Source organism: Pyxicephalus adspersus, chromosome 12, assembly GCF_032062135.1.
Source record: "Pyxicephalus adspersus chromosome 12, UCB_Pads_2.0, whole genome shotgun sequence".
NCBI classification, from domain to species: Eukaryota; Metazoa; Chordata; class Amphibia; order Anura; family Pyxicephalidae; genus Pyxicephalus; species Pyxicephalus adspersus.
In genome coordinates this window covers 25,893,581-25,917,361 of record NC_092869.1, presented here as the reverse complement: position 1 = coordinate 25,917,361, position 23,781 = coordinate 25,893,581, and the positions used below count along the sequence as shown (strand labels likewise).

General features: G+C 38.6%; 1 protein-coding gene across 2 annotated transcripts in view; it reads left to right on the top strand.

The window, feature by feature from the left end:
• The window catches only part of MIDEAS (mitotic deacetylase associated SANT domain protein), a 66,882-nt gene that overhangs the window by 30,558 nt on the left and 12,543 nt on the right, over positions 1-23,781 (top strand). For both annotated transcript variants that reach the window (XM_072428058.1, XM_072428059.1), the window contains exons 2-9: positions 9,488-11,005; positions 14,679-14,951; positions 16,708-17,053; positions 17,854-17,920; positions 19,601-19,728; positions 21,850-21,953; positions 22,199-22,274; positions 23,539-23,627. In XM_072428058.1, coding sequence (XP_072284159.1) covers positions 9,638-11,005; positions 14,679-14,951; positions 16,708-17,053; positions 17,854-17,920; positions 19,601-19,728; positions 21,850-21,953; positions 22,199-22,274; positions 23,539-23,627 — 2,451 coding nt within the window. In that variant the 5' untranslated portion in view covers positions 9,488-9,637. The remainder of the gene's footprint in view (positions 1-9,487; positions 11,006-14,678; positions 14,952-16,707; positions 17,054-17,853; positions 17,921-19,600; positions 19,729-21,849; positions 21,954-22,198; positions 22,275-23,538; positions 23,628-23,781) is intronic.

Genomic DNA, 23,781 nt, shown 5'->3' with positions numbered 1-23,781 from the left:
GATTTTTTTTGTCCAAATAAGTCCAATGAGAATGAATGTACTGTAATTACTGGCCAAATTTCAGTAATTGGTAGTGGGTTCTCAGGGGATTTGGCATACTGCCTGTGATTCCATATGTTAATGGAATGGGGCCATATAGCTTCCAATTAGTTGTGTTTATTTATTTATATACATTTGTGTTCTAGGAAATGATTGCATGAAAGAACAAGGGATGCCTGTGAGATATCTGCAACTGGGTCCTCCTATGTATTGATTTACCTGTAGTGATTATACATTGAAGTAGTAATTGCAGAATTATAAAAAATACAAAGGAGCAGACATCGGTGTTAGGAGTTATGATTAGTATTGGAGTTTGCTGAGCAATGTTTGAAATTGTTGTCTGTTTACAGCATGTGGCCTTCCAATGTTCTGTAGGTGCCAACAGTTAGCAAAAGCCCAGTCTCTGCAGTTTGCTTATATAGCTACAAAAGAGGAAGATCCAGTAAAAGCCTGGTGCTCGGGCTAAGCCTTTGGATCTGCTTTAAATCGAGATATTTCTTGCTACTATTTTTAAATATCTTCTATCCATTGCCCTTAAATCTGTTGAATTCCTATTAACTATCACTATAGGTAAAACGCACTTGTTTTATTATTCACTCCAGGTCTTATAAATGAGAGGTTTGTGCTATTGGCTTTATTGAACAAGGCTTAAAGTGGAACTAAACTCGCCTGTCCCTGTTCTGTTTTGTTTTGGGTGCTGCCATCTTCTTCCTTCTTTTCTTCCTCATTCTGATCTTTAGCGATCTTGATTGGTCAGGCCAGGATTGCATTATTCCAGGCACACGTGTGGGACTTCATGTAACCACAACCAATGCTAAGTTGCACAAATTAATTTTAAAAGAAGAGATGGCAGTCAAGCAGGTAAGAATGCTTTCTGCAGGGGCATCACTTGTCCCTTTTCTTCAGTGAAGTCCTGCCTGGTCCCAAATTTTTAAAGGGTGCCTATCTCCTGGGTACAAAGACTTCTGGGGGCACTCTGGCATCTGACTAGTGATCCTTATTTTAATGCCATGTGGGCAACTCTGACTAGTTGTAATTCTGAATGAATTTACAAATCATGTGTTTGTGATTGCCGAGGCAAAAATCTATACAGTGTGTATAATGTGACCTTCAACATTGCTGAGGAGGTTGTGATTTACAGTATTTGATTATGAACAACCATTTGGTAATGACCACTATTGTTATATTATATAGCAACGCATTGATGCAACTCGCGCTTCTCTTCTGCTTGGCAAAAAGCGGAGCAGCCAGTCTATACAGCCATTCCTAAATTGTCACCCGGAAAAGGTTACAGACAATTGTTTTGTGCGACGTTAGGGGGGATTTGGCATAGGTCCTTGTGAGTGTTTATTTAGCAAACCTCTGAAATCAAACACCTTTTGTTTTGATTTGTTGTAGTCCTGTGTCGTACTTTGTTTTTAATCATCCACTGGGAGCAATTTACTTCTTTAATACTGTATTTAAAACTTGCATGATGATTGCATTTGATTATTGTGATGGCAACCTTGAAATTTTGAGACAAAAGAAATACTATGGTGTTTTGTATTCTGCATTGGTGGAAGTGAACTCGTATAGTCCACGATTGGTAATTAGACGTTATTGTCTACAAAACTATTATGACAATGTTGTGCACTAGGAAACTCTTTTCTGCCCCTAAACTTCCCAAGCTGCCTTGCAGGTACATTAATGCACACTAACAAGTAACATTTTAACAAAGCTACATGATAGTCAAATGTATAATGCATAGAGCAGAGTCTTCCTTCTGATTACTTTTTTTTTACCATTTACATAGTAATACTGTACTAGTCTATATCCTTGCATTTTGTCATTATTGTCATTATCATCTGGTGACCCTAGAACTTATCTGTTGATAATACAGAAACACCCTCCATGTGCCTTGCACACCGTTTCAGTGCTAAGAAGTTTCTAACAGCCACCAATCCGATTCCAGGCGGTTTTGAAACTGCAATGTGAATAATTATGCAGAAAATAAATGGAGAAGTTATACAACAGATGCTTCAGAAAACATGTTCCTACTGCTCTCTTACTAACTCTCCATGGGACACTGTGTATAAATATTCTGCAGGGGATTATATCCAGTAAAGTACATCTGGTAATTGGGGAGCAGGTGACTTGTTCCCTTTCTTCTGAGACACCCAGCACTCTCAGATGGGGGCAATTGAGGTTCTTTAGCCCTGTATTATTGCCAGGTCACGTGGTAGTTCTTACACAGGCCTTTGCTCTTTCTCCTAGCCGCTTAAAAGAGCAGAAAAGGAGCTTTGGAAAGCCATTGTCATGTATTAAAAGTTTTTTTTAAACCATGAACCATTAGGTGCAAAAACAGATTTAAAGCAGTATTAAATCCGTGTTACATACTATCCCCATTCCATCGCCGGGCCCCACCATCTTCCTCTTTTCTTCTTCCTAGTTAACGATCTTTGGCCTTCTTGATTGGCCGTGCCAGGATGACACAGGCGCGTAGGAGTTCAATTATTCCCAGCATGCACAAGGAAAACCAGGACTCTTTTTTTTTTTTTTTATTATTTCCCAGAAAGATGTGGCAGGTAATGTGTATTATTGCAGAGGATACATTGCCTGTTTCGTTTCTGCAATACCCACATACCTGACCTTGTATTTTTTAAATAGGACTTTAGTTCTACTTTTAAAATCTTATACGCATAAAAAAGTTGACTCAGAGCCATTATGATTTCTCTTTTATCCCTAAAGCAGACAAATGTGTTTGTGTATTTTGCTGTGCATATCAGTAAGGCCGCTGCTCTCAGGTCATTCAGAATTTTGTCCCTCATTTGTTGTACACATAGGTCAACCTGACATCATCTAGGAGGAACATTGCCAGACTGCATTGTTTGCAGGGGTGGAATAGTGCAACATTGCCTTTACACAGACAAAAGCTGTTCTTACCATAGGGATATATGTATGTGTGGCTCAGCTTTCCTGCCTCATTCTCTCACACACAGGGGTCAGCAGTGCACATCCTGTCTCTTATGGCATATCGCCTTTCATATCTGGAATCAAATTATACATTTAAAATGCTGCACCATCCTAACACCTGCTATTCAAGCAAATAATGGTTAGCCACATTCAGTGCTTATCTATTAATGTTTAATAAAACATATTTCCTAGGGTATATGCATTGTCTGTCGGGACCCTGTGACTAGTTTTACAAAATGCACTGAGAATGTAGGTTTTTCATATGCTTTCATTAACCTATTTTCTTTTGCAGGGACCATTTTTATTTGCAATGTGCCTCTGAACTTGTTAAAAATGTGATTTTGTTGGTTGGGCTCTGTCCTATCCCTATCAGTCCTGTATGCCACTGTATAATTATTCTCTCTGCTAGCCCATCTCCCCGCACCTCTTGTCACCACTCTTTATAACTACTTATGTAGTAGCTGGAGGAGGAGGGAAGGGAAATACTATAGATCATTGTTTCTTTACCAGGGTTACATGGAACTCTTAAAGTTCTTCTAGAGGTTGCTTGGGGTTATATGAGCCATAAGCAATTAGTGTTTCTCAGATCATTTTTAGTGACACCAATGAAGGTATTTGTAAGGGTGACATTCCTTACACTGACCAGCATTGTAAGAGACATTCTTCCTACTGAACACCACATAATATATTGTGAACTGTGGTTATTGATATTATTCAGGGGTCCCCTAGGATCTGAAAGTTATTTCCAGGTCCCCATGTTAAAAAGACTGCTGTAGAGTGTCACTTAAGAGATGGCTTTGCATCCAGTGGTGATTCCGACATCAAATCAAAAATGATGGCAACCAGCAGCGGTCTCGGGGCTTTTGGATTTTTATAAAAGAAGTTGCTAATATATGCTTATAGTAGGATTTTTGTTAGGTCTGGTGACAATTAGTCTATTATAAAGTTTAAGTGACATTAAAAGGAACTGAATAGGTTAATCTGATAGTGACTGTTGCAATGTCTTATCAACATCCTATCTGTTGTTTTAACAAAGAAATAAAGTACAGCAATACAACAAAGCAAATATCTTATCAGATATCTGATCATCCAATAATAATAACCAGTGGTTATCATTGCACACATGCCTCTGTGCTTGGTGTCATTTCATTATGTGCTAACTGCTGTGACCTGGTGTTCTGCATCCAGTGCAAAGGAACTGTGCATAAGAAGTATACACCTTGTGTGCATTGTAGGGTCCATTTAGTATGGAGCTAAAAACATGATGGCGCTAAAAACATTGTAAACTTTTCTTTCTAAAACCAATTATTTGTTAGCTATAGATAAATTTAGTGGGACATACAAATGAGAAACATGATGGTTATTTAACTTGCTTGCAGTTAGGTAGTCATTTAATACTTGTGAAATACGGTATTTTTCGGACCATAAGACGCACCTGACCATAAGACGCACCAAAGTTTTAAAAGAGGAAAAAAAGAAAAAAAAATTTAAAGAAATAATTTTTTAAAAAAAGGCGAAAAAAAACAAAATTTGCACAAGGCCATTATATGGACTTCCAAGCTTAAAGCAACGGGAAGGCTACGGTTCACTGGCAAAGGGAGAAAACTGCTAACAAGGGGGAAAAAAACTGCTAACCAGCACTGCTCACCTCACACTGCCGTCCTCCTGCTCTCTCTGCTTTCCTCTCCAATGTTACATGGAGCCTTCTCACACAGAAACACATCCCCAGCATCTCTATAGACATGAGCTGCTGATAAACACTGGGAGGGGGAAGGCAGGGCTCTGCGATGGATAGGATAAGGTAGGGGTGGATGGTTTTATGTTTTTTGTGAGCAGGGGAGGCTGCAGAACGGAGGGGCCCATGCTGCAGGGGGGATGCCAGGCTAAATGGAACTGCAGCTGCCTGCTGGGGGCCCCTCTTGGAAGTATGGGAGGGTATTCGGACCATAGGACGCACCCCCATTTCCCCCTAGTTATGGGGGGGGGGGGAGCCCTAACATTACTAGGACAAATTTCAGAATCTCATTATCCATTTGATCATGGAGTTCTTGACTCCTTTTTATATATAATTGTGTGTGTTTATTTGTATCTTATCAGCATACATAGTAGTAGCTATATATACCAACAATGGCATGTGAATCATTTACATTTTGTTTACTTTCTGACCTGCGCTTGACAGCTCCAACCAGAAGTTTCTTTTTCTCTAGCAGACACTTGCTGAAAATTGGTACAATTTTAGAAAAAGAGGCCACACTAAACAACCAATAATGATTTCATGTTTTCTACCACCTAAATGGTAAATAGCAGGCAGAAACTTTGGTAAAAACCTATACTTTTGTCAATTACTGAAACAGAAATTCTCAAATTTTTCTACTCTGGGATAATCGGCACAAATATGGGCTCCCGAAGCCCCATTTGTTTGTTGGGTTTTGTTTGTATGCCTGTTTTAGTTTACATCAAACTTCCCCTCTCATCTTTGTTTTGCTTTAACTCGGACATGTAAGCAGAATTATAGCCTTCCTCTACTTGTGCAAGTCAGTTGTTTATATCGGCCTTCTGCCCATTTTGTGCTGTTTAGTTTATGTGGTCAGCCCATAATTACATTGTAGCTGATATAGTTCCATTCTGTGTTGCAAGCTGTTGGACTGAATTTCGATCTGCATGCTGGTTATAAAGGTTGATTTCTTTAAACAGTGCACTCTCCTTTCCACAATAGACAAAAGGGGTGCTTAACTTTGACTTAAAATAAACCTGTCAGACTCAAGAGTGCTGTTGTCATGAAAACGCTGACCAGCTGCATGTCCCTCTGGCTGTGGTTTTGCTTCACATTGTTTACTGTTTGCTCCTGACCATGATTACTGACCAGTGGAAGGGTGCGTTGAGTGAGTTGGGAGGAGGCAACACAGAATCTGCAACCAAGCAGCTGGATGCCTTTTGCTTAAAACATAACGTTAGGTTTATGGGGGATCCCATGATTAGCTCTTTTTGAAGAAAGGCAGAAGCAACAAATAACTGGCTTTGGTATAATACTATTTGTCCCTGGTTCTTGAGCCTCAGATACTTGCAGCCCAATGGCATAATTGTTAAATTTTATCTTAAGCCAAAACTTCAAGACTTTTTTTTATTGTGTTTTTTGGTAGATTAAAGAGGAGTTTGGACATTGGTCTTAAAGGAAAAACCAAACCAGAAAAGCCAGCAGTATGTTCTAACACCTGCAATGATTAACATCAGTGAAAATATAAAAACTGGAAAAAGACAAATCGCTGAGCTATACTTAAGCAAAGCTTTACATACATAGATGAAATACATATATGGGAGCTGTGTTGTTTGACAAAATCTTGAGTTCTAATTCTCTGACGCACAGCCCTATCTGTCAAATAAGAATTCCTGAATTTTCTCTAATGCAGTTTAGTAATACTTACAAGCCTCTTCCAACTTTTTAAGAAACAGTGGAAGAAGCAGCTCATTGTTGAGCTTAGTGCTGTATCTACATTCGATTACATGCTGTATCTCCATACCGATTAGCACATGAACCTGGCAGTACAACTGTTCAGCCTTCTTGAGCTAGTGCTGCATCCCATTCTGATTTATCCTGTGCCGGAGATTGCATAAAGCTGATTTCAAACCAATAGCAATCTCCAATATACAGAGTGATGCACTGGTATGTTGCTCAGTTCTGGATACCATGAGCCAAGACTTTGTGATTGCAGGCTCCCTAGGGACTAAAAGCACAGGCACGCTTCACTGTTGTGATCATGAGGAAGTCTGCTCTAAACATTGAATGTAGCTAGGATACAAATCCTGTATGAAGGTACAGACTTCTAATATTCCTGATCTTCATAAATGTAATGAAGTCAGAGAAAATGAGTAATCCAGCATTTTCTGACATCTAGATTAGTTTAGAAGGGGTAATAATTATCTTAGAAAAGTTTTTCCAAAAGAATTGGGGGGAAAAAAAACTAAGCAATTTACATAGTGGAATTTTGGAAACATTTCTAGCAGAGAAAGTTTTAGCTGTACAAACATTTACATGAAACCTACAAAAAGGGACAACTGGGGAGCTAGATGGGTTCAAACTAAAAAGGGTCACAGTGCCTTTAAAAATGGGACTGTTGGGGTTTCTGTGGAGGCACTTTTTCTGTGAGCAAGCAGCATAATGAATGCTTTACTAAATGTTTTGGTGTGTTGAGCCAGTTGGCTTATCACACCCTTTTAGTCCTGGTGTCTGGGGAGAGTTTAGTGGGCGTATGGAATGTGTATAAGGCTCACCCTCTTGATGCTGGGGATTTTTCTTTCTGGGTATTTTAAAGCAGCCTAAAGAAAGGGATCAATCAGTTCAAGGGTAATATTATTTCAGATTGTTTCCTTTTGTGCAGCAGTTTCCATGAGCCAAAGATAAAAAACAAAACAAAAACATGCAGTAGTTGCACACAAAACACGACCTGGTCTCTCTGCAGACCGACAGTAATGTTTACATCTCCGCAGAGTCAGGCTGTGTTTGTGCTCTGTTTGTGTTGATGATTGACAAATGCTGACTGCTGCTGGGTTATTGTTCCATTAATAATTAGCGGTGAATGCAGTCATTCTGGAGATCCAGCTGTTTCAGGACTCGGCTCCTGCAGAGCATAGGTAAAGGATGTGACTAAGCACAGTGACCCATTTTATAGTAGTATGGACCTCGCCCCATAACACAGGATCATACCTCTTGCTGCTAAAACTGGCTTTTCCTTGTTGTGTAAAAAGGGTGTTGGTTATTAGTAGTCCCTTGCATAGACAAGCCCTGCAATCCATGCAGGTAATGTGTTATTAAAGGATGGATCAGATTGTATGTGTCAGCATGTGCAGGGTAATGTCTGCATGACCTGCTCTGCAGTGACAATGCTGCAATTACTTCTACCACCATGCTAAGCAATTGATAGACCTGTTCTGCTCCACTGTCTTTTTTTTTTTTTCTCTATAAACAGGGTCTGGCTTTGTTGTTACATATCAGACCTTCAATTCATTTTGGGGGATTACCATAGAAACAGGGAAATTATAATCTGCACAGAATGTTCCTTTTGATATTTTTTTTGTTTTTACCTTGATGAGATAGACCAAACAATACGCTCCAGCCAGCATGGCTTTTGGAAGTGAGAGGCATTGCTGGAAAACCCTCTTACCTATGTATGGTATTCAGATGCCAGACATATTTTGATGATGATAATGCATGAACCAAAAAAAACTTGGGAAGGTCAGCACATTGTTTTTCGAATGAGGAACTGTTAAATTACTAAATATAATAAGCTAAAACCAATAAGCTAGCAAATTTAGAAAGAGGTCAGCAGTGACAGCTCTCGTATATCCCTTATGACAACTTCCGTTAATAAAGCAATGGCTTTAATTGTATTTCTTAATGAATCATGCATAGTCTTAAAGCTTTAACATGAAATGTTGATCACTTCTAATTTTAATACACTAGATTAGTCTCCATGGGGAGAATGAATTGGTTTGTGGATGTATTATTCAAGATAGTGATGACAATGATATTCCCCACAGCGAGGAACCAGAATAGGAATCTTAATGCAAGTAGTGATATTGGGTACTGCGGACAAATGACACTTTGTCTCAGCCATTTTAACATGAGGGAAACTAGCTGTGGATATAGTAATATAATTAGCGTGGTGGCCAGTGAATCACTTGAGTCACTTTTACAACTAGCCAAAAAGATAATTGGTTTTGGTAAAACTGACCTGGGAGGTCCAACTTGCTCATGGAACCCCTAGTATCCTCTGAAGGACCCCTGGTTGAGAAACCCTGGTCTATTTTCTTGTATCCTAAAAGTATAGGTCTCATTAAAACTTTTGGTCTTGTTTTTGGATACAAAAAGATATAGTGACAACCCCGTTGTCTGTATCTTCCTGTATCCAAAATGTTGTCACCAGGACAGAAGTTAGGCTTAACGCTCTCAAAAAGGATCTTGGATAGCAGTGAAAACCCTGACATTCAATTTATTTAGGACAAGATATGGTTACGTTTAGGATATACGTGTCAATGCCAGTAGTCCGCTTTTATATCATGAAGTTTCAGGGAATTTTCAGAGTTTCAGAGAACTTTTTTCTCTAAAAAGCAAGCAAGCCCTTATTGTTTATAGTATCTTTTGTGCTTCTAGCCGGCCTAAACGTGGTAGAATCCAAAAGTTAGGACCCTTGTGTAGCCAGCTATCCTTGGCAAGTCATATATTGTAACATCTGAACTAGAAAGTTGAATAAAATGGTTTTGGTAGTGCATTTGATGATTCACTAAATCACCTCAATGTAGTTCTAAGGGTTTGGCACAGGCAGAGCAATATTCTGGGGTGTCAGGTCCTTGGGTGTATTTTACAGTTTTTATGATTACAAGCTGGATGAGGGAAAATATTAAAATTGATATTTTTCATGATTTCACGTTTGTTTTAAAGCATTACCCTACATTACGGATAGAGAATAACTAGATAATTTATTCTCCCTCTTTCTTTCAGATACCATTCATCAGCAGCAATGAGTAAATGGTTCATCATGCTTTAGAGGACCACCTATTCATCTTGCCAAGAAAAGCTGACCGTTATCAATATAATATTTGTTTGGTGGACTTTGGAGAAATCTCCTGATTTGCATGTGTTTTGATTACCATGAATCTGCAGCCTCAACAGAAGGCTTCAAATAAGAGGACAGGAAAAAGGATTACATTTTTTAATGAGCAACCTGGCCATCCAGTGCCTAATAAGGAGCAGCAGCTAAAGGAACACCAGTTTTATGGTTCTGTAGCCCGACTCCCGGTGTCTCAGGCTTCTGAGTTGCCAAAGTTGGATTCTTATTCCGCAGCTTCCAACAATATGCTGAATACTGTTATGTATGCTCAGGAAATGCCCGAAGCCATGAGGCTCAACCAGCAGCAAGTAGGTGGAAAGTGGAATGTGACGGAAAGGGGTGACGCCACATGGCAAGCTCAACAAGCCGGAATGTGGACAAGAAATGCACAAGGCTATCCTGTTAACATGGTACATTCTTATTACAACCATCATGAGCCAATCAAAAGAAGCCAAGATAAAGGAGTTGGAGTGTCCCAGGTAGACATGTATGGAGATGCAATACAACAGATGATGTCCCAGAAGGCACAACTTGAACAACATACCTTGGCACGTCAGCAGGCCCATTTAAACTCCATTTTGCAGGTTCAGCAACAACAACAACAGCAGCAGCAACAGCAACAACTTTCCCTGCAGCCATTTCAAATGGCATTTGGACATCAGGGTCAGAAACAATCATTGCAGGACATATTCCATGTTTTTCCTGAGGCCCAGTCTAATGTTGCTTATGCCACCCAACAGAAGCAGCAGCAGACCTCTCTTCCTAAAATGCAGCTGTTCGAGAACTTTTACCCAGCTCAGCAACAGCAGCAGCAGTCGGCCTATGGCATGCAGCAAGCAATCCCAGTAGCTCAGTCCCACCCTGCTGCCCAGCAGAAGATGCATGTGATTAGCCAGCCACAACGTGTCCCTCAATCAGAGGAATACATGAAGGCTCTTGCAGAGCAGAGCCAACAGACTATAATGCCCAAAACTCAGATTTCCTTGCCACGCCGGTCTCGTAGACTTTCCAAAGAAGGCATACCACCTATGCCTACCACAGTGGTTGGACAGCCAAATGATCCTTATGCTCTGCATCATTATGATCAGGCAGTGCAAAAACAATTAGAAGCTCATGAACGTTATAAGCATGGTTACCAGCCTATTCCGAGGGATGCACAAATACCTAGCCAAGAAAGTCATTTTGGCAATCACCATGAGCCAACCAAGGCCATACTACCTCAGAATGGTAGAGCAAGGGATATTCAGACCACTGCTGAGCAGAATTCTATGGCGCCTAGTCAGCCGGTGGGATCTGGGGCAGTCACAGTGATTCAGACAACGCGGAGAAGACGGCGTATATCCCAGGAAGCTAATTTGTTTACATTGGCGCAGAAAGCAGTAGAGATGGCAAACCTGGAGAACACTAAGGTAAAAAGACCATGTTCAGCCTTTTAACTTGCATGCGTATAGTTGTAACTTCATGTTTTGGTCAAAGGCATGTTTGCTGTGTGCCGCAATGACTCTCTCCTAAGATGAGGGTAACGGCAAGTTACTATTTCTCACCTACCACTAACTAAATCTGTTATTATGGAGGCAGGAGAAAATTCAGGCATCCACTGCCCTTTTCTGCAAATATATCCTAAATCATTTTCTTTGCTAGTGTGTAAACACTTGCTGCAGAGTGGATGTTAAGCCATGAGTCTGTCTGTGTGCTGGTAAAGCTTTAATTTTGCTTTTTTTTTTGTCCTTTTTTAATATATACATATTCTGTTTTTATAAACATTTAGTTATATATGTGAAGATTTTATAATCTTTTTAAAGGGCCCTCCTTTGGTTGTCTAAACGTAAAGCGTGGCCCTGCTCAAACCAATCAGCCTTTTTATGATTTGAAATGGTACCTTCTTGGCTGTTGGAGGATACAGTGCTGCTTATACTTTTTTGGCTTCGTGTAGAGTTGACCTCAGAAACCCATTAGAAGCATCTAGTTCCCACTACTCATTACTAGATCAGCAGATGAGTTTTCCAAGTTTATTGCTGCAACTTGGCTTCCATCAATTAAAAGGCTTTTGTGTGACCAGTTCATTCATGTAAATCCATTCTATCCATTCTACGTTAGTATTTTCTATCATGTACTATATAATGTTGGAATCTACAGAATAACAGCAAGTGGCTTTATAATAACCTACACATCTTACATTCAATACAATTCAGTTCGATATTTACAGCATTGTTACCTTATAAAAATTAAAATGATGTGCAAGCCATTCAACATCATAAAAATGTAGCTAAATTTTCTCTGTTATCATACTACTTATTGCTACTTTTAGTTTGTCTTTTGTGTATGTTTATGAATGAACCTGACCCTGGAAAAGTATTAGTTTACCTGGGTCTGAAGACATTACTGCATGAAGGCATTAGGCATAGGCACATTATTTGTGAGGCCTTGTTTAACATTGTTCAGGTAGATGTTGTTGTTTTACCAGATTTGTTCAGATCTTTCCACAAATGTTATCTGAAACTTAACTCTTCAAGCTGAATAGGCTCTTAAGCCTCCATGTAAATGCCTTCCGGACTACAATCTCCCAAAGTTCCCTTACAGATGTTATATGTATTTTATTTTTTGTATTTATGTAGTTCTAATATACAAATTAGTTCTTTTTTATCACCTATACGATCCATTGAACTGTGGTGTTTAAAACAAATGTACCCATCCACATCCTTGCCGTGTAAACACTTATTGCATCTTGTGTAGCTCAGATTGAGGCTAAGTAGCTTCCTTGTATATGGTTGGAATGTGAGGGAAATGAGGAAGCCATCCAAACAGAAACATCTGCTTCATAAAGGAATGATGGGAACCCATCTAATGATTTTCCCTGCCCTCAAGATCAAATGCATGGATACTGCAGCTGCAAAATGTAGATAACTAGTGTAATTAAAGGAGAACTAAACTCCCCTTTTTGCGGCACAGACATCCTAACCCTGTCTGTTTCCGGGTTTAGGATCTTTGGCCACCTCGTGTCCATTTATTTCTGTAATAAGAGTTGAGGTTAATTCCGCTAGATTTGCTTATATACAGTAGGACCAAAAGTTTGTAAACCTTTCGAATGTATGTGGACACCCCGCCATATTTGACGTTTGGGGTTTCCATTTAGAGGACTGGTAAGGTCTTAAACAAATGCGTGCTTTCAGCCCTTTGCCAGCCATGGGAAATCTCTGTTAATCTAGCTTTTCTTAACTTCCTGCTTTGCCTGTGGGTAAGGATTGGAAGAGAAATTTCCACAATATGACACACACTGCGCTGCAGTTTTTGCTCAGGGGACAAAAAAATGGAAAAACAAATCCAAGATTTAGGTTGTCTGCAGAACAGAGGCAGGATCCTATTTGTCAATGGGAACACTTGGTTTAAGTGACAATTTAAAGGGCTTTTAACTCCTTTTTGGAGAGTTTTTCTTTTACTTCCTGAAGTTTTGATAGAACTAGATGTAGAGAAAGATCTCCCTAATGGTACACAGGAGACATAATACTATATACATATATTTCTCTGTGGCTATGGCCACCCTCAGCTAGTTAATTTTGTGGTCCTAAATAGCCCTGCATCTCATGTCCATGTAATCTGTCAGAGCCCAGGCTTTGCTGTTACTTTGCTGTCATTACACCGCTTGCTGTCTTAGAATGTGAGAGGAGACTAAATCTCCAGAAGACTATAAATATACCCAGCCATGAAACTCTGGGGTAATAAGGAACACATGACGGAGATGTGTTCTCACATGTTTGGCTTCAACCCAGGGAGAAATAATAAATTATCTGAGAAAGTCATCCATCTCTCTTTACACAGCTATGTGCAGTCACACTTCCATCTGAAAAAATGAATGGCTGTTCAGGATAAATATTTAACTGTAATATTAATATGCAATTATGGGTTTTTTTTTAAAGTTGTCAAACTGGAATTTTGAGAAAAAATAATATTAAATGAATTAGTTGCTTATGAAAGGAAAATAATAGCTTAGAATGGGTCCCTACATTTTATCATTATACCACAATTCTTAAGTCGCAGTCCAATGATTTTGCTGTGGCTGTGCTGCAGGCCATGTAGAGCAATTCCTCTGTCTCTTTTTGCACTGTGATCAGACTGAAGCTTTGTTCCTTTGTAGCCAGTTATAAAGTGACAAGCAGTCATCAAGGCTGATCTTTGTCAGTCATTTGTAAATGCAGGGCACCAGAATCTACGTACTTGTCAGGTACATAGATGCTGACCCTGGATAATGCTTTAACAAATAGGGTGCTTTATGGAAATGGCTTTGTGAGAAGCATTTACTGAACATGAAAAAAATCTGAAGCTATTTTCCTTGGAAACTGTTTTTTCATTATTGCAATTTAACAACCATAATATAATTTCAACAATACAAACGAACACATACCCAGTAAATTGCACAACAGGGACCTATTTGTTTGTGTTCTCTGTTGCCTCAAAACGGTAAAATGCAAGGTCTGCTTGTCCTTTCAGTGTCCCCTCCCCTTTAAAAATGTTATTAGTACCAAAATATATCAGTGAGAGCAGTTTTAAATGGTAAAAGCAATAGTCCTACACAAAAAATCAACACAGTATGGCCAACTTGAATTGCAAGTTACTGTTATCAGCGATTATGTTTCCAGGAGCCCAGGCCTTTAGATATGTGGCCATTACTAAAAGGAGCCTAAGTATTCCATCCAAGGGTGTTTTAGCCCTTTCATTACCCTATATTCACCTCTGCTAGACCAATGTAATAACTTTAACATTCAGGTCTGTATAAAGGTGTGCATGGTTGTTGTTTCCATTTTGTATTTTGGTAATGTTTTAAAACGTATCGACAGGGTATTTAATTAAAAACTTTTTTTAGCAGCCATATTATAAGTAATGTCGACAAAGCAGCAAATTTACCTTTTTCTAGGTTTTGATTTTGGAGAGGAAAGCGTTATACCCATAGGCCACCAGAGCAGCACTGTAAAGATCCTGCAACGCATCCCCCAGTTCGTTATGACGTCCGTTATACCCATCTGTTGGTTGTATATGCAGCCGATATTAAATTGTCTTTTTGTAATCTGGTTACTTTTGATCTTTTAGGATGGAGGAGCATCAAAGGATAAGGAGAACGAGACTTCAAAAGCTGGCACAGACCTTGGTGCTCCATCTCCTAAGAAGTCTAGAGGGGAAGGAGAGCTGAGACCTCTTGTCATGCCAGTGTCGGTACCTGTGAAAATGGACACTGCACGAGAACTTGGAGATGAAGAAAGGATGCAGAGGACAGCAGCCTCTGAAAGGGATTCCTCTGTACAGTCAGTGATAGTCACCCGGCATAGAGCTGGTCAGACAACTGTTCCAGAACCCATTGTAAAGGTGAGACTCTTAACCTCCTGGGAATTCACAGCTTAGTAGAAATATGTATTGGGACCTGGGATAGAAAAAATAATCTCACAATTATCCACCTAAGCACCTTGGACAGAAAAATAGTCTGATATTGTAGGACGTAAAGTAAGATGAGTAAGATTTTAGATCTCAGACAGACAATCCAAACTGTGGTCATCCCCTTCCACTAAATACAGTAGAACCTTGGTTATCCGGCACCCACCGGGAATGGCCGATTCCGGATAAGTGTAGTTTCCGGTTAACTGAGGTTTCTCAGCCATTCAGCACTTGACTTGAATGGAGAGACATGTCCCCATTCACCTCTAGTGCTGAGTTGCTGAGAAAAGGGAAACCCTGATGACGCTTGAGCCATCATCAGGGTTTCCCTTTTCTCAGTCAATCACGGAGCGGAGCAATCAGTGGATCTTTGCTCTGCTTTCCTGACATCTTTGCTCTCCTGATTGCTCCCACAGCCCTAGCTGAGCTGAGTTGTGTTATGTGTTCTTGGATGCAGAACACATGCCACAGCTCCACTAGGGCTAAAGGAGCAATCAAGAAGGCGGAGCTGTCTGTACCAGTTATTGGAGTTCCGGATAGCCAGGGTTCTATTGTATGTGTTCACGCTTTTGTCCTGGTATCATGTATAATTCCAATAAACTGCAAAAACTTTTTGTCAATTCTCTACTATCCTTATGAACAGGTTAGATCAGTGGATCATGACCCATTACATACTGAGCTGTGGCCTGAACCTGCCAAAATTACAAGCATCTAATGGAAATAATCCTAAATCCATGTGTCATCTGTGTAAAAACCAGTTTAAAATACCTATAGTCTCTTTAAATTTCCAGTGCAATATAAAACTATTTTAGAATTGGCTCAGGAGCTTCTTGATGTTGACATTATAAAACAAACTTTCTTATCAGAAATCTTAGTGGAGATCTCTGTTTCTCAAAATGAGGTTAGATCTTAAATCAGTTTCTTGGGGAAAAAAAAGTTGTGTAGTGGTTATATATGAATTGGCACCTTATGCAAAAGCTGCTTTGCAGGTTGTTTTCCTAGCCCAAGTGTCCCATTTTCAGTCATGTATTTTTAGTGAAAGGCTTTATAACCCTTCTTTGCCTGTGTTACCTGATTTATATCTATGTAAAGATTCCATTTCTATCTGAAGCACAAAGGTTTTATTAATTTTGAATATAAAATGTCCATGTTTTGTGTAATTCTTTTTTTACATCTCATTGGGGGGATTTCATTCAATATCTTGTCTTATAGACCCTTCAGGATTTGAGGCTCTCCTAGACAGCTGTCACCAGAACCAGTGTTCCTATCGGAACATTATGTACTGTTTTGTTGACAGCTCAAAGTTTTGGATTTCTTTCACTCTCAGTTGTAGTAAGATTGATCATCAGGACAAAGGAATTCTAATTGGTTATTGAACACTCTACAAAGTCTTGCTTTTTAATGCACTTTAAGCAGACTTTTTATTACACCCGTTTTTGTGTTGGAAGATGGCAGGGACGGTGGGCCAGCCTTTAGTACAGCCTTCTTATCTATTTCAATGTTGTAATAAGAAAAAGTGCCAGATTTTTCTCAGGCAACAAACAGGAAAGCGCATCTGTTGGGTCAACCCAAAGCCCTTCAATGACACCATAGGCAAACTCTGATTGTTTAGGTTAACACAAATACATATGTTTGTTATAGTCTATATGACTGTGTTGTATTTAGTGTTTTTTTTTTTTCTTCTCTGCAGTCCAATGAAACCTCTTCATCATCATTGGATGGTGAGACTGCTTCTCGGAAACCAAAACAACGTCCAAGGCCCGAACCCCTTTTCATCCCTCCCAAGCCTGGAACATTTGTTGTCCCTGTATACACCAACATAACTCCATATCAAAGTCACCTGCGCTCTCCTGTACGCATGCCGGATCACATTGCTCACCAGAACTTTGAGCTGCCCCCTTATACGCCACCCCCTATCCTCAGCCCAGTGCGAGAGGGGTCTGGTCTTTATTTTAATGCCATTATGTCAGCCACCTCACATTCAATGCCTCCGCCAATAACTCCAAAGAGTGGTACAAGAACTCTTCTGAGATCCAGTAAGTTTTTTTGTCTTCATTTTGGTCAATATACAATATTTGCAAATATACAATACAACATTTTCCTTTTCTCTTTAGAATGCTGATAATTTTCATTAGACAGTCATAGTAAAAGATATAGTTACAATTGCAATTTTTGATTTACTTTTTCTATATTACTAGTCTGTAGTTCTTTCACAACAGTATGCAGGCTGCAAAAAGTGTAAACCAGTCCCCAAAAAACCTAGGACTGACTTTACAAGAACATTGGTCTCTTTTTTACTCCATTACAAGCAAAGATTTTCTTTAACCAGGCTGTATTGCCTTGAGTTTAGTAGGAAAAAGGAAAGTGACAACACGATTTTGGTGTTTGACAGAAATGTTGCCATTTGAAAACTGGCTAGGGTTATATATATGTATAATATGCTCTGTATACAGATTTAAGGTTGGTGTCAACAGGATTTTTGATATCCATTTAAATGGTTTTGAGATCACACAAAATTAATTGCAGGTGCATTTGACTTTTACTTGACCTTAGTCTAACCTGCCCTAGTCCTTCTTTAGGCTCTTTTTGCATTTCCATAGACTTTACAGAAGCAATTCTCCAAGCCTGTTGACAAAGACCCGTATGGAGATGAAACTTGTCCTGGCAAGTCATCAGAGACTTACCTGTATTAAATCAATGGAAGCAATGCCTGCTGCTACCCCTAAACTTTTGCAGTATTTTTTCACGTGTGATGGTTTTCCTAGGGCATTTACCCCTTAAAAATGTGCATAATGATTCCTAAATCTGTGATCTCATTACTGTATTTTTCTTCCAGCTAGTGGAGAAGACATGCCACCTCTTCTTACTGCGATGGGAGAAGCCACACCAGTTAGTCTTGAACCGTAAGTCTATAGCAATTTTTTTTTTCTTGCCCTCTGCTAAAAATGGTTCTACTGGCTTGCTATGCAAATTCGAGTTTGTATTTTTATTCATTTTATTTCCCTTTTTACTTTTATGTATTGTAAGCCTACAGTTAAGTAAAGGGAATTCACTTAAACCAGACATAGATGGCAATAAATAATCTGAATAAGTAAGACTTTTTCTGAGTATTTCAGACACCCCTCCTCTGTTTTTAGTGGAAAAAAAGTGCATTTCTTTTTTTTTCATTTTGTTTCTGCCATTTTGACTCATTGATAGAAATTTGGGTCAAATGGCAATTGCAGGATTGACTGTAAAAGACTTGTATAAAAAGAACAACAAATGATAAATCAGTAAAGGATTGGCATATCCCTTTTGGCTTTTATTATGCTGATGAACTGGTACAAATCTATGCCAATGTGCATTTATATACACAGGATGGCCATTAGAAATTTCTGGGCCCCATACTATGTAACATTTCTTGTCTTTCTTCCCCTATGTCTAAACGTTCCAGTATTGCAAAAGTCAAGCTCTTTTAAACAAGGCCTGGTACAGAAGTACACCTTGCCCCGCTCCCTAATGGCAGCCATGCATGTATATTTTTTGCATTACAGATGCATTTTGCCCTAAGTGGGCAGCACAACATATTTTTTGCAATACTTCTGAAATAGTTCTAATTATATCTGCAGCCTTTAAACTTTTCCAATTGTGCATCCTGACAAAAATGCTGTCCCAAGTACATTTTACAGCTTTTTGTTACTGTTTAAACAATTTTTTTGGAACCCTGTGTAAAGAATTTAGGTCTGTGGTACAGAAAGTACCAGTTACAGGTGAAAGCCTGTAACTGCAACGTTTGAAGAGAGTGAACTATACACACTCTTTCCGTCCTAAACCGATCATGCAGTTTTAGGTGGGGAGTTTGGCAGGTTGCAACATCCGCAGGCCTGTTGAGTTTCTAAGAAACTTAATAAAGAAGACTCCACCCTCTTTCCTTCCTTCAAACAATCTGGTTACTACCCTTTCCTCAGGCATGTACATAGACTTTCTACCAAGAAATGGTGTCATCAGTTTTTTTTCTGGATTTTTAGATATATAAATATAGGGAATGGGTTGTGTGACATTGCATAAGTCTTATCAATATCAATTCAAGCAAAATACCTGACCTTGCATTAAAATAAAATCTGTTTACGTCACAGCCTAATTATAAAACAGTTTATTTTGATTTGTTTTTTTTTAATTATAAAACAGTTTTTTTTTTTTTTTTTTTGGCTCTTGCTTGAGATTCCTTATTTTTGGTAGGGGTGTCAAAGGGACAGGAAGTAAAAAAAAGGAAAGTATTTAAAGTGTATGTCTAACTAAAACTATTTGCTAACTTTTTAAAATCTAAAATTAGAAACGTTTTCAGCTTGACGTAGACCTCAGATTCTTTTGTCATTTTATATTTTGGGTAAACTGAGCCTCATCTTAGAATGTTTTTCTTATTTATCTTTTCATCTATGGATTACCTGTCGGTTATGGTAAGTGAGCTTTGCTCAATGATTTTAAGGAAAAAACTGTAATGCCTTTGGCAGTTTCTGAGGTCCAGGGTATTCTCACTGCTCTGTTTTACATTACTGCATACTGATGGAGTAAGCTGTGCCTTGTCTTCTTTTTCCTTCATCCAGACATATTAATGTTGGTCCACGCTTCCAGGCAGAGATTCCTGAGTGCAGAGACAGGAGTTTGGCGTCTGCGGATAAGCACAAAGCTGACTTGGTGTGGTGTCCCCGGGAGGATTTGGAGAACAACCAGGGTAAGCCAGAAGCAATCAGTGTTTGTGTCCTAACGTTCCACTAGTGTAATGGCAAAGCCGCCTTACATAAGGAGCTGTGTGTGCTCTGCTGTGAATATTTCTGGCATCAAAACAATTACAGTCTCAGATAATCTGAGAAGAGGCTGACTAAAGCATCCTCCATGGAATTCCTTTACAGGAAGCCTATGTGGGAAAATAGTTTCCCCACAGCTAAAATTAGGGGAAAGATTATTTTAGATTTAGGGAAAGACAACTTCAGTAGTCATCGATAAAACATCAGGTTTTTTAAAACTACTTTTTTTACAATATTCTGAATATATTGAGAATTTTCCTTATTTTAGTTTTAGATTAGGATAGATGATTAGAACCACTGTCCGTTTTGGATTCTGTCTGGGAGAGATTATACCTTTCTTTCTGTTTCAAAGGCTCAAAAAGAAATCCCCTCCTATACTAGATTGTTGTTGCTGTCCCCATTGGAAGATCTCTCCTTCTTTCCTGTCCCAAATGACAGCTGTAACAGTTTAGATTTTTATTTAAAACCGAGAAACATCAATAAAAACTTGACAGCTCTTTTAATTCTTCTTTTTTCTATCCAAAACTAAAAAAAAAAAATGGTTAAAAGTTACTTTTTAAGGTCCCGGTAAAATTTAAGTTTTGGGAAACCTCTTTTAATATGCTGCTTGAACTTTTGACTTTGTTATATGTATGGTATATGTCTGTTAAAAATGTTTTCTTTTTATTGTTCTTTTTGTCCCCTGAAAAAATAAAATTTATATATAAAAAATATAGATTTCAGTCTTTTACATGTCTGATACCTCTGGCAACAGTAACATAGATGGCCATTGTTAGATCCTTTTGAAACTGCAGATCTATTTTAACAAAGATTATGCTTGAACATTATTTTGGATAAAAAGACATAGTGATACAAATGCAAAAAGACTGAAGTTAATATCGCTTCTGAAAAAGGATCATATAGTTGCTATTTATAACTCTTGTGGTTTCTTGCATTTTGGCACCAACAGCCCAGTTGTGGGTATTTCTTGGCACAAGATTTTGTCACCAAAAGCTAGTGTAAGGAAAAAAAATTCCTACACCTGAACCCTAACCATAGCAGAGTCTTAGACTTCCTCTCATACTTAATCTACTCATTTCCTAAATTGTAAACTTTTGCCATAAATAATAAAAAAAAACTTCCTTAAGTATAAAGTACCAGCCGAACAACAGCTTCTGGCATCTCTGGGCAAAGGTTCGCCATCACTGATGAACTGCTTCATTGGCCAGTAGCAATAGGTAGAGGGCAGGCAGGGCTCAACATGTTTATGAAGTTCTGAAGATTTGCCTGTCTGAGCAACAAACTGATAACCACTAAAAGCAATTTAAAAGTCCCCTGTAAGTATGAGCACCTTAATAACTGCAGCAGGGTTTTCTTTTAATTACAAATTGTTTGCAATCTAAAATATAAAGAATACTAGATAACTAACAATACACCTAAATTCCAGCAGAAAAGTATATACGGGTAGGGTTAAGATTTGTCTCAAATGTGATGAACTCCAGTTTGCCAAGGAGAAAGGAAACCTGAGACCAGAGATTTCCATCCATTGCACCAGGGCAGTGTTTCTCAACCAGGGTTCCTCCAGAGGTTGCTAGGGGTTCCCTGAGCAATGAGCAGTCTTGGCCAAAAAGATCATTGGTGTCAGATAAACTGACCTGAGAGGCAATCTTTAAGGGTCATATTTTTCCCAATAGCCAGCAATGTAAGAGGAATTCTTCCCACTGACCACCACACTAATGTTCTGTGAGGTGTGGATACAGAAATTTTAGTTATAAATGAATTATAGTAGTTATAGAATGATTGTTGCTTTGGCTGGTCATCATAGCATGGGACACATGTAATTCTCCATGTAAATTACAGTGAAAAAATGTGAAGTATATGGGCCGGAACACAAACAGCAGGTTAGTTTTGCGTGGCAGAACACATAAAATTGTGTAAGTCATATTTCTGAATTGCTGTACCTATATTTTGAAATATGTTTAGGGGCTTGTGAATGTTAATAAACAATTATGTTTATGTATATGTTTGTAGTACTGGTTTGAATATTTCTTTTATCTCCCAATTTACAGTGGAGGAATTGCTAACTGCAGCTTGTTCCAGCATCCTTCCAGGCGGTGGCACCAACCAAGAACTGGCACTTCATTATCTTCATGAATCAAAGGGGAACATTTTGGTGAGTGTATACACCTCTTCAATATGCTTTTTTGCTTTAGTAAATATAGATTATAAATATTGGAACCTTCATTGTAAATGTACATAAAATGTGATTCTTAAGCTTATTTATTAATAGGTCAGCAGTTGTTGTATCGACTATAGCTGGTTATTATCTTGTGAAGAAATTGTTAAAAAAATTCTTATTTATGGCTTGTTTATGGAGTGTTTTTTTTTTTTTATATTCTTTACATTTACTTTTAACAGGCCACTCTCACTAAGCTGCTGTTGAAGAAACCAAAGCGGCATAAAGGCCATCCCTTGGAAAATTATCATTATTCTGGTAAGAACAAAGAAGGCGATTCATGCTTTGCGTAGCTAATCCTCCCATACTTGGTCCTCTGAAAAGATTACTAGCTGTTTGCTTTTTTTCTTTGAATGTTTTATTACATTTCTGTTCCAACTTTATCAATGATGGATTGCACCTGCAGCCCAGTGAGTAATTCTTACACTGCAAGCGCAGGTAGTAATGCAGGAGGTTTCTGGGAACATGTAACACGTGCACCATGACCTTATTGTTACTTCAATTAGAGTATGTTCTACTATGGTGGTGGGTCCATCACTGACCATTTTATACAAATTGAAAAATGAGAAGAAACCTAAATGAAGATCAAGTAGGTGTAGATCTTTAAACATCAGTTCAAAGGAGAAAGCCAGAAACATTTGGATTTAGTGAGGAACGTTTTCTAATGGTGGAAAATTATTTTTTAATCATATGATCATGCTTATATACTTGAATAAAATTGGCCTTAAGTGTAAGTTTGACCCCACCTAAAATTGGAGTTCTAAATTGGAGAAAAGCACATGTTCATATTAAAGCCTAGGGGTAAAACCGCTGATGTCACTGTTCCATTACACGTTGCCAAACTATCTGTGTTAAGAACCAGTAACCAAGTACAGTGGTACCTTGGTATAAGTCCTTAATCCATTCCAGATCCTTGGACTTATACCAAATGGGACTTATACCAAACAAATTTTTCCCATAAGAAATAAAATGAAAATTAATAATCTGTTCCCATTAAAAAAAACCTTGTTATTGGCATATTATACATTGATGGGGCTGTATGAAATAATTTAAACACGGCTTAATACTAAAATACATAAATACAAAAGCAATTAGATGAAATAAATGAAAATTTGACCTCGCTTTACCTTGCTGGGAGGACTTGAGTGCCTACTAGGATGTTGCTGAGAAGGAAGGAGGAGATGTTTTGTAATTCACAGAGCGTTATAGTGCGGGTTGTTCACTGAATGGTAGCAACTGGCGTACTGACGCTCGTGGGTTGTGACTTTGTCTCGAGAGAGGTAAATAAAGGTAGCACGCAGTATTATGACTCATTTTGACCCATACAAATTCTAGCAAAAAGGTTGTATACCAAGCAAAATTTATCGTGTCCAAACAGGACTTATACCGAGATACCACTGTACTTTTGAAAACCAACTAGCCCTGACATTTCACATATATCTATAATAAACTGAAAAGTCTGAATTATGGCGTCTATTTAGAGTTTGAAGATGGTAATAAAATATGTGACTTTTTTTCCCAGGGTCTGACAAGTGGTCTGTGACCGAAAAGAGACTTTTTAACAAGGGAATGGCGATCTATAAAAAAGACTTTCTGCTGGTTCAGAAACTGGTATGTAGCAGCCCCCGCATATGGCTATAGCTGAATTCCTATAGATATAAGTATTTTCCTCTAAACATTATAAACCTGTTAGGCTGGGTTACACAGGCTTCAGCTTGAAATAGTGTCCAACAAGCTTTTGCAAAGCTTTTAGCAAGTTTTTTTT